This window comes from Bubalus kerabau, chromosome X (genome assembly GCF_029407905.1).
Source record: "Bubalus kerabau isolate K-KA32 ecotype Philippines breed swamp buffalo chromosome X, PCC_UOA_SB_1v2, whole genome shotgun sequence".
NCBI lineage: Eukaryota > Metazoa > Chordata > Mammalia > Artiodactyla > Bovidae > Bubalus > Bubalus kerabau.
In genome coordinates, this window is record NC_073647.1 from 129,143,707 (window position 1) to 129,160,266 (window position 16,560).

At 42.4% G+C, this 16,560-nt stretch overlaps 1 protein-coding gene across 7 annotated transcripts in view; it reads left to right on the forward strand.

Moving 5' to 3' along the window:
* Positions 1 to 16,560, forward strand: part of LOC129639096 (uncharacterized) — a 229,641-nt gene that overhangs the window by 94,560 nt on the left and 118,521 nt on the right. The window contains exon 3 of one of the 7 annotated variants that reach the window (XR_008708175.1): positions 14,777 to 14,862. The exons of 5 other annotated variants lie outside the window; for them this stretch is intronic. Coding sequence is in view for 1 of the 2 variants with exons in the window: in XM_055563989.1 (XP_055419964.1) it covers positions 347 to 378 (32 nt within the window). In the remaining variant the exon portion in view is untranslated. Of the gene's footprint in view, positions 1 to 346; positions 549 to 14,776; positions 14,863 to 16,560 lie in introns of those variants that run through there. One more of the 7 variants, XM_055563989.1, reaches the window with a different exon arrangement.

Consider the following 16,560-nt stretch of genomic DNA (forward strand, 5'->3'; position numbering starts at 1 on the left):
GGCCTCAGCCATACTTATACATGTATCCATTCTCCCCCACACTCCCCTCCCATCCAGACTGCGAGCAGAGTTCCCTGGGCTATGCAGTAGGTCCTGCAAACATACCTTTTTGAAACTCCAATATATTGTTTCTAAACCTTGACTCTTTTGGTCTACTCATTTTATTTCCTTCATTAATCCCTATATACTTTGGTCTGAAAATCTCACCACAACTTTCTCTAATTAAATGTCCAGCTTCATATTTCGCTATGAGCTTGAGTTTTGGCAGAGCATTTACCTGGTGGCTTTTTTCTCTCATTACTGAATTTCACTGACAAGGCTTTTCATCCCTGCTCTTGGTCCTCAGATGGATGTGGACCAAACAGTTGGAAGCAGTGAATGAAGCCCGAGGGAAGGAGCACTGGATTTGGAGTCAAAAGGTCTGGACTCAGATCTGAACTCAGCTATGTAGTCATCAGAGCCTCATCTGTAACATAGAAATAATGATATTACTGCCCACCCCCCCCACCCCTTGAGGGATCAAATAGCATAAAATAATGTAAACAGACTGCAAATGTCTCCTACTCAAGGGATTTTTTTTTTAGTCTTTATGGAACTGTTATTTACATAAAAATGGCACCTCTTTTTCCATCCTCTTTTTCCTTCCTTCCCCTTCCTTCCTTCCTTCCAATTCCTTCCCCTTCCTTCCTCCCCCTTCTTTCCCCTTCTTTCCTTCCAATTCCTTCCTTAACACCAGGCCAAAGTAAAATGATGGAAAATATTAACTTAAGCATTAGAAGTTTAAAATCATATGAAATTCTCCAAGAGGTTCTAATTAGCCTTTTGGCAAAAATAACTTGGTAACATTGGCACAGAGAAGGCTAACTGTGTCTACATCTCTCAGCAATAGCACATACCCCAAGGAGGCTTTGGGGGTAGGGACAGCATCTGAAAACATATTTGCAGTATTAAAATGCAATTAGAATTCAAATAGAGTGAAAAGAGATCTGGGGTGCTAGGATCCAGATACTATCATTCAAGTTTCCTGTACAAAAAAGAAATCTTATCTTTTTAAAAAAATTATTGAAGTATAGTTGACTTGCAATGTAATGTTAATTTCTTTTGTGTAGCAGAGTGACTGAGACCTATATATATGTTTTTTTCATTATGACTTGTCACAGGGTATTGAATGTGGTTCCCTGTGCTATACAGTAGGACCTTATTGTTTATGCATCCTGTATATACTAGTTTGCTTCTGCCAATCCCAAACTCCCAATCCTCCCCTCCTCCATGCCTCCTCTTTGGCAACCACAAGTCTATTTTCTAAATCTGTGAGTCTGTTCTTGTTTCATAGGTGTGTTGATTTGTGTCATATTCTAGAATCCACATGTAAGTAAATACCATATGATATTTCTCTTTCTGACTTTCTTTGCTTAGTATGATAATCTGTAGATCATCCATGTTGCTGCAAATGGCATTTTCATTCTTTTTATGGCTGAGTAATATTCCACTGTGTATATGTGACATGTCGTCTTTATCCATTCCTCTATCGATGGTCATCTAGGTTGTTTCCATGTCTTGGCTATTGTGAATAGGGCTGCTATGAACATAGAGGTGCATGTACCTTTTTGTGTTACAGTTTTGTCTGGATATGTGCCAAGGAGTGGAATTGCTGGATCGTATGGTAACTTTGTTTTTAGTTTTTTGAGGAGCCTCCATCCTGTTCTCCTTAGTGGCTTCACTAATTTACATTCCCGCCAACAGTATAAGAGGGTTCCTTTTACAAAGAGGAAATCTTATCTTAATCACTCTCTTAGTAATGGGTCCTTGCTGTTTTGAGAAGCAACCTGTTTCATTGCCAGATGCCTTATTTTGAGCAAAATGACACATTGCGTTCCCTCAGTATTTCTGTTGCCTTCCTGAACAAGTCCCGATCTGTCAGTTGGGACAGCTCTTTGATGTTTCTGAATAGCTTTTCGGTCATCTTTTTCTACAGGCTAAAAGTCTAGTCCTTATAATGATTTCTCCTATAACATGGTTTTTCCTGCTCTTCTATGTGCCAGAGTGACCCATTTGTCAGTGGCCTCTGCGAAGCTGAGCCTCCAGGGCTGGAAGTACTCAGAATCTGTTTCCACCGTGGAGTCTGGATAGTGTGATGTCACCAAGGAGGCTCACTTGCCTCAAGAACGTGGGTGCTGTCACTGGTTTTAGAGAGTTGCACTATAGTCCATTAATTTTCTAGTAAGAGCCAATAAGCTGGTTTTCATTTGTATGTCAAGAACTTCCATAAATGAACTTATTTTCAGTAAGACCATAGAAGGTTTTAAGTTCAGTTGTTAATAATGAATCTCTGATTGTTACATAGACACTGAAAGTGTCTGTTAACTAATTGGAGCCATGGAACTACTCAAGCTTATGATATTCCATATGGTATATTTATGCAAAAGATAAAATACTAGGTGTCAAACACTTCTCTACAATTTTTTTAACCTTTGTTGAGTTTTTACTCTGTTCTCTGCTTATGAAGCATTTTACACATACAACACCCACGTGAGGTAAGGCTATTATTATTCCCATTTTACAGATAAGGATACTGAGGCATGAAGAGGTTTATTAACTTGTCCAAGGTCACCCAGCCAGCAAGTGGATCTGAACCCATGAAGTCTGGCTCCAGCTCTATACTGCCTTACCTCCCTGGGTAGTACAGAATTGGAAAACATTACTTAATGTTAATTGGTTGTTTTTCCCTAAAAGAAAAGACCTGAGCAAGAATTTATCCTAAAGTTCCTCTTCCCTATGTTTCCAAGGTCCATTCCATGGAATGTTGCTACCTTAGGGTGATCTAAGGGAGAAAACGAGTTCCCATGTATGTAAGGCTACATACTTGCCATTTTTCCTTAATTCAGCCATTTTGACCATGCTGTGGCTTGATTCAAATGTTAAGTGACAGGTTTCCATGAGCTGTTATACATGAGAGCACTTTGCAGATACTGAATACATTGTATCTACTTATAGCATCTCAGATTATTCATGAATTTTACATGCCTGAAAATGCCATTTAAAACAGTTGTTTCTCTAGACTCACAGAACAAACTAGAGGTTGGTTACAGTGGGGAGAGGGAAGCAGGAAGGGGCAATATCAGTTCAGTTCAGTTCAGTCACTCAATCGTGTCCGACTCTTTGCGACCCCATGAATCGCAGCACGCCAGGCCTCCCTGTCCATCACCAACTCCCAGAGTTCACCCAGACTCACGTCCATCGATGTGATGGCATCAGTGATGCCATCCAGCCATCTCATCCTCTGTCGTCCCCTTCTCCTCCTGCCCCCAATCCCTCCCAGCATCAGAGTCTTTTCCAGTGAGTCAACTCTTCGCATGAGGTGGCCAAAGTACTGGAGTTTCAGCTTCAGCATCATTCCTTCCAAAGAAATCCCAGGGCTGATCTCCTTCAGAATGGACTGGTTGGATCTCCTTGCAGTCCAAGGGACTGTCAAGAGTCTTCTCCAACACCACAGTTCAAAAGCATCAATTCTTCAGCGCTCAACCTTCTTCACAGTCCAACTTTCACATCCATACATGACCACAGGAAAAACCATAGCCTTGACTAGACGGACCTTTGTTGGCAAAGTAATGTCTCTGCTTTTCAATATGCTATCTAGGTTGGTCATAACTTTCCCCCCAAGGAGTAAGTGTCTTTTAATTTCATGGCTGCAGTCACCATCTGCAGTGATCTTGGAGCCCCCAAAAATAAAGTCTGACACTGTTTCCACTGTTTCCCCTTCTATTTCCCATGAAGTGATGGGACCGGATGCCATGATCTTCGTTTTCTGAATGTTGAGGTTTAAGCCAACTTTTTCACTCTCCACTTTCACTTTCATCAAGAGGCTTTTTAGTTTCTCTTCACTTTCTGCCATAAGGGTGCTGTCATCTGCGTATCTGAGGCTATTGATATTTCTCCCGGCAATCTTGATTCCAGCTTGTGCTTCTTCCAGCCCAGCGTTTCTCATGATGTACTCTGCATATAAGTTAAATAAGCAGGGTGACAATATACAGCCTTGACATACTCCTTTTCCTATTTGGAACCAGTCTGTTGTTCCATGTCCAGTTGCTTCCTGACCTGCATATAGGTTTCTCAAGAGGCAGGTCAGGTGGTCTGGTATTCCCATCTCTTTCAGAATTTTCCACAGTTTATTGTGATCCACACAGTCAAAGGCTTTGGCATAGTCAATAAAGCAGAAATAGATGTTTTTCTGGAACTCGCTTGCTTTTTCGATGATCCAGCGGATGTTGGCAATTTGATCTCTGGTTCCTCTGCCTTTTCTAAAACCAGCTTGAACATCAGGAAGTTCACGGTTCACATATTGCTGAAGCCTGGCTTGGAGAATTTTGAGCATTACTTTACTAGCGTGTGAGATGAGTGCAATTGTGCGGTAGTTTGAGCATTCTTTGGCATGCCAAAGGGGCAATATAGGGATAGACAAAAAGAAAGGAGTTATTAGATCATTTGAAATCAAGTGGGTGAAACTTTTGGAAACTGTAAAGCCTTATAGAATTTAAATAATATTTCATTCAATAAAAAGCAATTCCACCACCACCAAAACAGTTGCTTCTCTGATCATTTATTGGGTTTGCCAAGAAGTTCATTCTATTTTTTCCATGGGATGTTACAGAAAACCCAAATGAACTTTTTGGCCAACCAAATGTTTTAAAATTTGGTTAATCTATGGTTGTCAGCATTTGCTGCACACATAATAAGAGTGAATTGAAATTTAAGATTGTTTTAAAAGTGGACCAAATGTGGATGCTGTGTTAGAAGAGAGACAGTGGGAAAAGACAGGAAATGGGAAACATATTAAATCTTATACTTTGTAGTTCTGTGAAGCAGAAACTCAGTTAAGCTCAAGCATTTATGATGCCAGAAGCATGGAGGAGAAATTTACATTAGTTATGTTGGGCCACTTCTGTATATACTTAAATAACAAACAAAGAAACAGCAATAAAGCCCTAATGATACAAAGAAGTTCTTTAACATTGTGTTTAAATGGGAGACAAATCATAAGAAGACCTCACATTCATCTTTATTCCAACATCTCAGTCCTATTTGTTTGCTAACTTCCTTATATCCATTTTTTCCCCACACACTGTAATTCTTTCAGTTGTTTGTACCATCTTCCTTCACAGGATATATTTACTGAATTATCACAGCCCACTTATAAGCATAATTTTGCAAAGACTAAACAAATTAAGTCCGTTCAATCTGTCTATGTAAATGACATTTTCAAAGACAAGTTGAAAAAAAATCAATCAATTCAGGATAAGACACAAGAAAAATGTCAGGCAAACCGGGTGTAAAGTCAGACCAAGCAAGTTTGTACATTTTTATTATTATTATCTTCCCCAAATGTAAAAGAAAATAGAAAAATACAAGAACTTTAATTTTGGAGACTGGGCTGGGAAACTATAACTACATTAGCAACATCCAACTGTGTTACCAACACCGAGCAATTCCTCTCATCTCAACTCAGCAGCCGACTCAGAAGATCACACCTTCCAGCTCATGGGATTTGTGACACTTAGTAATGCATGTGTAATTGGGTAAAAAATAGTCATTACCACAAGCTTTATTTTTATTTGCTTCTGTATTTCTCTGAAGGAGAGGAATACTCATGGATAGCTCCCTGCTGCTTCAAGAGGGCTATGGCCAGTTCTCCTCTGAAGGAATGCATAGCATGACTTTTTTCAATCCCAGTTTGCCCAAGTGCTGTCATATTCGTCACAGGGGAGAGTTGTGCCTGCTAGTAGACCCCAGAGGCTCTTTTCCTTACAAAGCACCAGGAGTGCTGTGAGACCTCAGTCACGTGGTAAACAGATCTCTGCCTCCACTGGGCCTACTCTTTTCTCCTGGATGCTGTTGCCAGACCCTATTAATAAAATATGAATCTTACAACATTCCTCCTCTGGTCAAAGACTTTCCATGGCTTCTTATTTCTGGCTGTTTAAAGTCAAAACTTCCCAGCATCTATCCAGAGAATAAATACATTAGGTAGTCCAGCACCATCCTCTTGGTAAGGTTTATTTTCCTCTTTCCACACCTTGAACCCTCTGCTCTTATCTTCCTAGGTAACAGTGTCCTACCTTTGCTGGTTCTTGTTCCCTCTCAGAACTGCCTTTTCTTTTCCCCTCTGTGTGTTCAAATACCTGCCTTTCCTCCTATCCCAACCCACCTTCCACACCATCCATAAGGCTTTCTCTCTTAATCTTCCTATCATTCAGATGGAGGCCTTTTCTTCCGCAAAAGAGCCAGACTCTACAAACACAGAAGGGGATTCTTGGTCTTGTTCAGTTGCTCAGTTGTGTCCCACTCTTTGGGACCCCATGGACTGCAGCACACCAGGCTTCCCTGTCATTCACCATCTCTTGGAGCTTGCTCAAACTCATGTCCATTGAGTTGGTGATGCCATCCAATCATCTCATCCTCTGTTTTCCCCTTCTCTTCCTGCCTTCTGTCTTCCCTAGCATCAGGGTCTTTTCCAATGAGTCATTTCTTCACACCAGGTGGCCAAAGTATTGGAGCTTCAGCTTCAGCATCAGTCCTTCAAATTAATATTCAGGGTTGATTTCCTTTAGGATTGACTGGTTTGATCTCCTTACAGTCCAAAAGACTCTCAAGAGTCTTCTCCAACACACAGAAAGCATCATTTCTTTGGTGCTCAGTCTTCTTTACAGTCAAACTCTCACATCCATACATGACTGCTGGAAAAACCATAGCTTCGATTCTACAGACCTTTGTAGGCAAAGTAATATCTCTGCTTTTTAATACACTGTCTAGGTCAGTCATAACTTTTCTTCCAAGGAGCAAGCATCTTTTAATTTCATGGCTGCAGTCACCATCTGCAGTGATTTTTGAGCCCCCCAAAATAAAGTCTGTCACTGTTTCCATTGTTTCCCCATCTATTTGCCATGAAGTGATGGGACAGGATGCCATGATCTTAGTTTTTTGAATGTTGAGTTTTCAGCCAGCTTCTTCACTCTCCTCTTTCACCTTCATCAAGAGGCTCTTTAGTTCCTCTTTGCTTTCTGCCATAAGGGTGGTGTCATCTTCATATCTGAGATTATTGATATTTCTCCTGGCAACCTTGATTCCAGCTTCTGATTTATCCACCTTGGCATTTCACATAATGTACTCTGCATATAAGTTAAATAAACAGGGCAACAATATACAGCCTTTATACACTCCTTTCCCAATTTTGAATCAGTCTGTTGTTTCATGTTTGGTTCTAACTGCTGCTTCTTGACCTGCATATAGGTTTCTCAGGAAGCAGTTAAAGTGGTCTGGTATTCCCATCTCTTGAAGAATTTTCCACAGTTTGTTGTGATCCACACAGTCAGAGGCTTTAGTGTAGTCAATGAAGCAGCAGTAGATGTTTTTCTGGAATTCTCTTGCTTTTTCTGTGATCCAGCAGATGTTGGCAATTTGATCTCTGTTTCCTCTGCCTTTTCTAAATCCAGCTTGTACATCTGGAAGTTCTCAGTTCATGTACTGTTGAAGCCTAGCTTGGAGGATTCTGAGCATGACCTTGCTTGCATGTGAAATGAATGAAATTGTGCAGTAGTTTGAACATTCTTTGGCATTGTCCTTCTTTGAGATGGGAATGAAAACTGACTTTTTCCAGTCCTGTGGCCACTGCTGAGTTTTTAAATTTGTTTCCATATTGAGTGCAGCACTTTCACAGCATCATCTTTTAGGATTTGAAATAGCTCAGCTGGAATTGCATCACCTCCACTAGCTTTGTTTGTAGTGATGCTTTCTGAGGCCCATTTGACTTCACACTCCAGGATGTCTGGCTCTAGGTGAGTAATCGTACCATAGTGGTTATCTGGATCATTAAGATCTTTTTTGTACAGTTCTTCTGTGTACTCTTGCCATCTCTTCTTAATATCTTCTGCTTCTGTTACGTCCATACCTTTTCTGTCCTTTATTGTGCCCATCTTCACATGATATGTTCCCTTGGTATCTCTGATTTTCTTGAAGAGATCTCTAGTCTTTCGCTTTCTGTTGTTTCCCTCTATTTCTTTGCATTGTTCACTTAGGAAGACTTTCTTATCTCTTCTTGCTATTCTTTGGAACTCTGCATTCAGATGCTTATATCTTTCCTTTTCTCCTTTGCCTTTCACTTCTCTTCTTTTCTCAGCTATTTGTAAGGCCTCCTCAGACAACCATTTTGCCTTTTGGCTGTTCTTTTTCTTGGGGATGATTTTGATCACTGCCTCCTGTACAATGAAGGAGATTGAGTGTGGGAAATTCACTTTTAACTCCTTGTAGTCTGAATATATAATGGCCACATTTTATTGCATTTCCAGCTCCACCAAGATGTTCCAGGGCATCTTGAACTTGATCTTGAATTGTTACTTTCTCCCCCAAATCCCCAGTTTCTCCTCTTGGGTTCCTTCTCTCTGGTAATGATGTAGTGTCTACCTAGATGCTCAAAGCTAGGAATCCAAGCATCACCCTTCAGAAATCTTTGCTCTCCTTCGTCGCCCATTTGGTTACCCAGAACTCTCATTTCTGGTCCTCGATATCCCTCAGCATCACTTCCTCCTGTCTTCTTCACTGCTCTGTCTGAGCCAAGCCTTCATCACGTCTCCCCAGGGTTTCCCCAACAGTCCCCTCGGTCAAGCCTCTAGCCTCATCCATGAGCAGATGCTTTATTCATCTTTCACATTTGCCAGGGTTCTGAAGGGAAAATCTGATCCCTCAGAAAAAAATCAGCAGCGACCTTCCATGGTTTTCACATTCCATTGTTTTACACAAGCTTTGTAGTTGAACTGCCAGGTTGTCTCTGATATGTCCTTCTTTTCCAGCATCTTTTCTCTCCCCTTACTCTGCCCTGTCCTCCCTCACCTTGACCCTAAACACAGAAAGGTCCATCGTGGCCCATGCCCATCTCGGTCAGCAGTGTTACTCTCCTCACTGTCTCCTGTCCAGTCTTCAAAATTCTTTTCAGTTAACATCACACCTGAGGAAGCTTCCAGGACACCCACCACTCCTAAGTCAAGATAACATCCCATTTCTCTGTGTGTGCTTCATTCTGTCACAGCACTGATCTATCACTTTTAATTAATGTTGGCTTTGCCAACTAAAGTATGTTCATTTTGAGGATAGAACACCTAGCATCTAACACAGTCCTGGACCTAAATGAAGTTCTCGTAAATAATCGTTGGATGTGTCAATAGCATGCAGTCCTAAGTTTCTCCATAGTGCTTCTTTTTAGAATTGTTCATTGGTTTACTTATTTGAGTATATCTAAGATTATAAGGAGCTCAACAATTAGGACTCTGTGTGTCAAAAACTGTGCTAGAATAATCGCACACTCATGACCAAGTGTGATAGATTTACTGGAGATCATGATGAGACTGAGAGGTCAAATATGTGGACTGATCAAGAGGCTGCATTTCTGAGACAGGGTGCTAGCTGGTGCACTGGGATGACCCTGAGGGATGGGATGGGGAGGGAGGTGGGAGGGAGAACACATGTACACCCATGGCTGATTCATGTCAATGTATGGCAAAAACCACCACAATAATAGAAAGTAATTAGCCTCCAGTTAAAAAAAAATGAGGCTGCATTTCCACCTTTATTGCTCCTTTCCTCTCAGTCTTTAATGTATACATCGTTGGCTTATTGAGCAGAAGTGTAATCATTTCTCAGGACATCACTTACAGGTCTGGCCAAGGGCACCCATCAACAGAGCCCGTCGTCAGCTGTGGTTGACCAGGGCTCTAATTTGGCTGTTATCATTGAACTCTTCTGTAAAAAAGGTTGACTAAGCAGTGACCTTGTCTGTTTTACAAGATATAGAGAGCTTGCTTTCTCTCTAAACTTCTCCCATAAGTTTCAAGACCTTTCATTTTAATGTGTAGGAGCTGTAGATGAAGTATAAATAACTTCCCACTGAGAAAATAGTGTGAGAGAGACATAATAGCAGATCACCAATCCAACAAATCAGAATTCTGCTCTTGGTGAAACTATGAAAATTAAAGAAGATGGTTTCAGTGGTTTCACTTTCTTAAATTTATAAAGAATTTAGAATAAAAAGGAAAATAGATGTAGTAGAAAAAAGAAAATGTCATTTGGTAAGAGAAGTAAATATTGATATAAGAACCAAAAGGCATAAGAAAAGCTCATCTTGTTGTCAGACTTAGTCTGATTTCATGAATTCTTTTGGAAAGCTGGTTTGCCATACTCCTGCTGTATTATATTATGTCACATGGCTCCTCTGTCCCAGCCAAATTTCTCCACAACTTGTTTCTGAAAAGACCTCACATTCTGGCTCCTGTCTCAATTCCCTCAGCCCTTTCTTCAAGACCTAGCTAAACTGATAAAGAATGCATAATGCCTAAAATGCAAAAAAATGGATACTAATTGCAGAGGACTTTATTCTGCAGGCAGAACAAAAATCTCAGGATAGTGAGCTCAGTGGGATCAGAGCACTGTTTTGGAAATAGCCCCTCCTCCAAGAAATTACTATGCCAAAATAGATCCTTGAAGTGCCCTGGTCCATTTAAGAAGATTAAATATAATTGGTGACTGTTACCTAGGGAGTGAGTCAAGACCAAATTCACTTGAGGTATAAAAAGAAAAGCAATAGGAATTCTGTTCTTAAATTATTGGTAGTTTCCAAGTGCTTAATTTGTATTATTCCATCATAATGTTAGCAGTGTTATACCAGGAAGGAAAACTGGTGGGCTGTAGACTCAAAAATCACTAGCACTGTCATAGCCAGCAAGGAATGCTCCTGCTTCAATGCTAAACAGCATCAGATCATCCATCCATTCATTCAAAACTATGTTTTAATTACCTATGTTGTTCTAGGCACTATTCTAGGCATTTGAGATAAAATAGTGGGCAACACAAACTCCCTGTCCTCCTTGTGTTTATATTCTAGAAGAAAACAGATGGTGGCCAAAATAAATAAGGAAGGGATGTGGTAGATATTACAGAGAGATATGAAAAAGGGAGGGGGCTCACTGACACAGTGCTATTTGGGCTTAGAGTTGTAGGAGGCGACTCAGCAATTCATGGAGGAGGAATGAGATTTATGGTAAATTGTTTGCAAAAATGGTCACAAAAATTCCTATCCTTATAGCCATATCTTGGGGTAGCCACTTTCACACTGGTCTAGGCTTATCCATGTGACCTGCTTTGAAAAATGACACGATATAAAGTGTGACCTAGCTGTCTGATCTTAAACTCTCATGACCACCATATGTAAATGAGGCTGAGCTACCCTTATGATGAGAAAGGCGTGGCTAAGCCATCCGCATTGACTCATCAACATTAAGCCACTGCTACTATAGTATGAAAGCAGTCATAGATAATATGTAAACATGTAGGTGTTGTTGTGTGCCAATAAAACTTTATTTACAAGCAGAAGTGGCAGGTCAGATTTGGCCAACAGCCTGTAGCTTGCCAACTCCTCTCCTTGACCATACACCCTCAGTCAAGCTGGCTTAGAAAAGAACTGTCAGTCTTCTCAGAGAACCATGATGAATACTAGTGATTATTGTGAGTCATTAGGTTTTGAATTGGTGTGTTACACATGCAAGCTAGACAGAAGAAACCAGATACAAACATCCTGACAAAGGAGTATGCTGAGATACTCCAGGAATTAGAAATACAGCAATGTTGCTGAAGCCAGATGAACACGGAGGACAGTAGTAGGAAGCAAGTGCAGAATCAAGATAGAAGGGATGGGACAGGCAGATTATAAGAGCTTTGAGGGCCATTGTAGCAGAGGTGTGACATGTTTTGACTTATGTTTTAAAAAGCCCAGTCTTGCTGCTATGTTGAAAATAGACCCTAGAGTACAAAGGCAGAAGCAGGGAGATAAGTTAATTGTCTACAATGATAACCTTGGTGGGAGGTTGGATATGGATGGTAGCAATGGAGGTTGTGAGAAGGGAACTGAATTTGAGGATATTGAAGAGAAGATGTACTCATAATTTGGATGTGGGCTATATGAGAAAGAAGGTAGTTAAGGATGACTTAATGGTTTTTGTCTTGGGAAACTAGAAAATAGCCATTAATTTGAGCTGGAGGAGACTATAGGTAGAGAAGTCGTGGGGGAAAAGACGAGTTCTATGTGGCATACTAAGTATAAGATGTCTATAGGCATTCATGTAGGTATTTGTATCCATGGGTCTGGAGTTCAGGGAAGAGTAGATTGGAGGTACCAATTTCAAATCATCAGCACATAGAGGGCATCTGAAATCCACGAGATTGATGAGATTGCCAAAGGAGTGCATATACACAGCGGAGAGAAAAGCCTTAAGAATTGAGCCTTAGGGCATTCCAGCACTAAGCTGTCAGGGAGCTGATGAAGAGGAATTGAGGCGCATGAAAGAGGCAGCAGACTGGGAAGGAGAGCCCAGACAGGGAGAAAGAAAACCAGGAGAGGGCCGCATCCTGAAGGTCAGCTCAAGAAAGTGTTGAAGTAAGATGAAAGCTGCGAATTAACCCTTGGACTTAACAGTGTAGAGGAAATTGGAGACCGTGACAGAATCTGTTTTGGTGGAGTTAGGGACACAGAAGCCCCATAGGCAGGGGTTTAAGAGAAGCTGGGAGGAGAGGTCATGGAGACTGTGAATGTAGAGAAGAGAGGAATGTATCCATAATGGATCAGTTACCAGAGGGTAGTCAGTGGGAGGTATTAGAAGAAGTGAAAAGATATCATGATTTTATTCCAAAGAGAGGGAATTTTATTCCAATAAAGAGAGGGAAAATGATGATACCGAAAAGTGAGGCCACCTGAGACTACACAGCCCTTTTAAGCCACCAGATTGCTGCCTTGGCCCGAGTGACTCTAGCAGAGAAACAAGCGAGGGCCGTGAGTGGACAAGAAAGGATGGGCTCCAGGGCCAAAATGAAGGGGTTTGCCTTAGAGGCAGGGCAGGTTCTTCTAGAAACAGTAGAGGAGGTGGAGTGTACGTGCCCAGATGCCGGTGGGTGAGAGGTTGTGGTGGTAGATGGAAGCCTGTAGAGGTCCTTATAGTCTGTGTTTTCTTCAGTGAAATGGGAAGCAAGGTGATCAGATGAGAGGGAGGACTGGGAGGATGTATGAATGGTCAGAGGCCAAAGGAAGTAGTAGATGTTCCAGTAATAACTCCCAGAGCATCAAGCCTTTGCCGTTCCCCTCCCACACTGATTCTGGATGTGGCTGTATGATTTCCTCTGGCTAATAGAACATTGGCAAATATGATGCATCTACTGACCTAAAAAACACTTGTGTCTGGGAACTCTCCCACCACCACTTGAAGAAGCTCAAGCGAGCCTACCTGAGACAGGTGGCCCATCCAATAACAAACACCCACTGCCACCTGAGACCAAGCAGCCCCATTTGCATCATCAGAGGACCACAGCTACATGAGTGACACCAAGCCAGCCCAGCAGAAAAACTCCCCAACCAAGCCTAATTCAAATCGCTGAGCCACAAAATCTTGAGCAGATGAAATAGTTCTGGCTTCAAGCCACTGATGGGATGGCTTGATAGGGAACAAAGGCTAACAGATGCAGAGGAGAAGATATGAATGATAGACAGGGAGAGCAGGAGAGAAAGTAGAATAGGGGAATGTAGCACAGTTACTGGCAGTGCTGGGGGCCCACTTAAGAGTCACAGTCATGAAGGTTAAGTGCATTCAGTCAGTATGCTTGGGCTTTTCTCTAGCCACATTTCAGTGGCATGGTTGCCGATGTGAGGGACAGGGGGAAAGGATTTAGTCAGGTTAGGGACTTTTCCAGGCAAATACAACACAGCCAGGGAGTCAGGTAAGATGGAAATGCATCCACAGGCATGATTATTAACACTTACCACGGGATTTAACTTCAGAAAATAGAGGCGATCATGAAGTTGACTGGCCAGGGAAACATTGTTGGACCAATGGAGTGGATTTCTCAGAGGGGTTAAAGGATTTTTGGCATCAGGACACTAGGGAGGATGAATTACAAAAAGAGGAGGCGGTGGTCAGAGAGTCTGATACATGAATTAGAGATGATAGAAAGAGAACAGGTATTGCAGATGGCAAGGTCTGTGATGTGACTATAGCAACGAAGAAGAGATTGGTAGACAAGGTCAGGGGACGAGAAGGAACGAGAAAGGAAGAGGCCAGGTTGTATTAATAGAGGGATCATGTATGTAGATATTGGAATTGCCAGGAATTAGGACAGGGCTTACGCTGGAGTAGATTGCCCTCCATCAGGAACTAAGGTAACCCAGCAGTGTGGGGAGGGGGTCCTGAGATAACTATAACAAGAGGAGGGAGGGGGCCATGATGTCATGATGTTAAATTCTAAACTGGAGGATGCGAGGGAGGAGGGACCAGAGGAAGGATGGCCTGAAAAGAGTTGGCATGGAAGGAGGAGGATGCCTGCCTTACTCTCAGGCCCAGTAGACTGTGTGAGGGGGACAGATGCCCCTGACTCAAGAGGACTGCCCTGGCATCAGCAGCCTTCAGGGAATTCCAGAATTTGCTTAGAGCAAGAAGGTGAAAAGAATGTTCAGGAAAGAAATAGGCTGAGAACATTGGAGATTATGCTGATAAGGATCCACAAGCTACAGACAGCACAAGGGAAGGATTTCAGGGACTTCTCTGGTAGTCCAGTGGCTAAGGCTCCATGCCCCCAATGCAGGGGGCCCGGGTTCGATCCCTGGTCAGGGAACTAGATCCCACATGCTAAAACTAAGAGTTCACGTGGCACAAATAAGACCTGCTGCAGCCAAATAATTTTTTTTTTTAAAAAGGAAAGATTTCAAAAGTTGGGGAAGAGTGAGGAAAACGAACAAAAAGGAAAAGTGCCCAGCCTTTTGAGAACTGGAGTGTGAAGGGTAAGATGTGCTCTGGAAACCAGGGCAGCATGTGTGTGTGTGTGTGTGTGTGTGTGTGTGTGTGTGTGTGTGTGTTTCATGTGGTAATGAACATGGGCAGAGATAAAAGGCAATTTGAGATTAGATCCTGGGGCTGAAAAGCAGATATTGACAACAAGTTTGTCAGTTGTAGAGGTTGGGGAATTTCCAGAGTACCCCTCTCCACATCAGTCTACAGCCACGCAGCGGTGTGGACGTGTGGTGGTAGTTGCATAGTCCAGAGGTAAATGTGCGCTGCACAGCCTCACCTCACTGTGCCTGGATTGTGTCCTGACACACTCGCATCCCTGAGAATGATTGGCTGCATAAGGTACCTACCCTGATATCTTTTCAACTCCAGGGCTTGCTGATAAACTTCCTTCTTCCAAACGTCTGACAAAAACAGTGAAGGGTTTTTGAAGAGGGACAAAAAGTGCCAGAGTGGAGTCTTATGTTCCCTCCTCAGGCTCAAGGGTATAAACCCTGCTTCTCTTTGATGTTGCTCTAACACACTTGTGATGGCTCCACCAGGGGCTTTGATGTTCTCCACATGCCTCTGACATTCTGACACCTGGACTTGTACTCTGTGGAAGCAGCAAATTGAAACAATAGTCAGGCTCTGGTATAAAAAGGAAAAGGACAGAAAGACCTTGCCCAGAACTTTTTGATGCCTGTTGCCTGGTTAGAGAGAATGCACACACTGCCTCTTCAAACACACGATTGTGAGCTTCCCATTTTAGTATTCATGACAGGTGTCTGTCACTGGACACACCTATCCCAGGATATCTCCAACAAGGGATTGACCAGCTTCCTCCTGAAGCCCAGATCCCCGTTGGCTGTTTCCTCCGAACGGCATTTTACTTAAACATGAAGACTCTGTTCTTGGCCTTAGGCTGCCCTTCACATTTCATCTTTTATCATCTCTCCTCAAGTGACACTGCTTCCCTACCCCTGGACGAGCTCTCTCTCCAGCCTGTGTTCTCAGCTCCTGCAGGCCCTGATTTGAAAGTCTGTTGTTGTTGAGTTGCTCAGTCATGTCCGACTCTTTGTGACCCCATGGACTGTAGCCCACCAGGCTCCTCTGTCCATGGGATTTCGCAGGCAAGAATACTGGAGTGGGTTGCCATTTCTTCTCCAGGAGCTCTTCCCAGCCCATGGATTGAACCCAGGTCTCCTGCATTGGCAGGTGAATTCTTTACCACTGAGCCACAGGGGAAGCCCCAATTTGGGAGTCTACCTCCTGTCATTTTCAACTCGACATATGTCGAGCCAGCTCTTCCTTCTCTCACTGGGTTCATCTCCAAGCTAACCATCTCCCAGAGAATGTTCCAGATTATGGCTTTTCCAACAATGGATGGTCTTTCCTTCACTTCTTGACCCTTTGCTTTCCATACACGTTCACATCCTTGAAGAATGAATGGAGGGAAAAAGGTAAACAATTATTTTTGGTATTAAAGTTGCTCTTTTCGATGTGAAATCCTCCCAGACAGAGCATGCATTTCTGCCAGCCTTAATAGCATTATGAGTTGGACCATAATGATTATGACTATGATTAGGTTCGCCATCTTGGGTTTTCACCCTCAGGTCTCCACTTCTCTTCCTAACATCTTAGGCGAGGTGGATATTTTCTTTTTCTCCCAAACTTCTTTCCTTGAAGGCTGCTCTCCTTTTGCTGCCTTGAA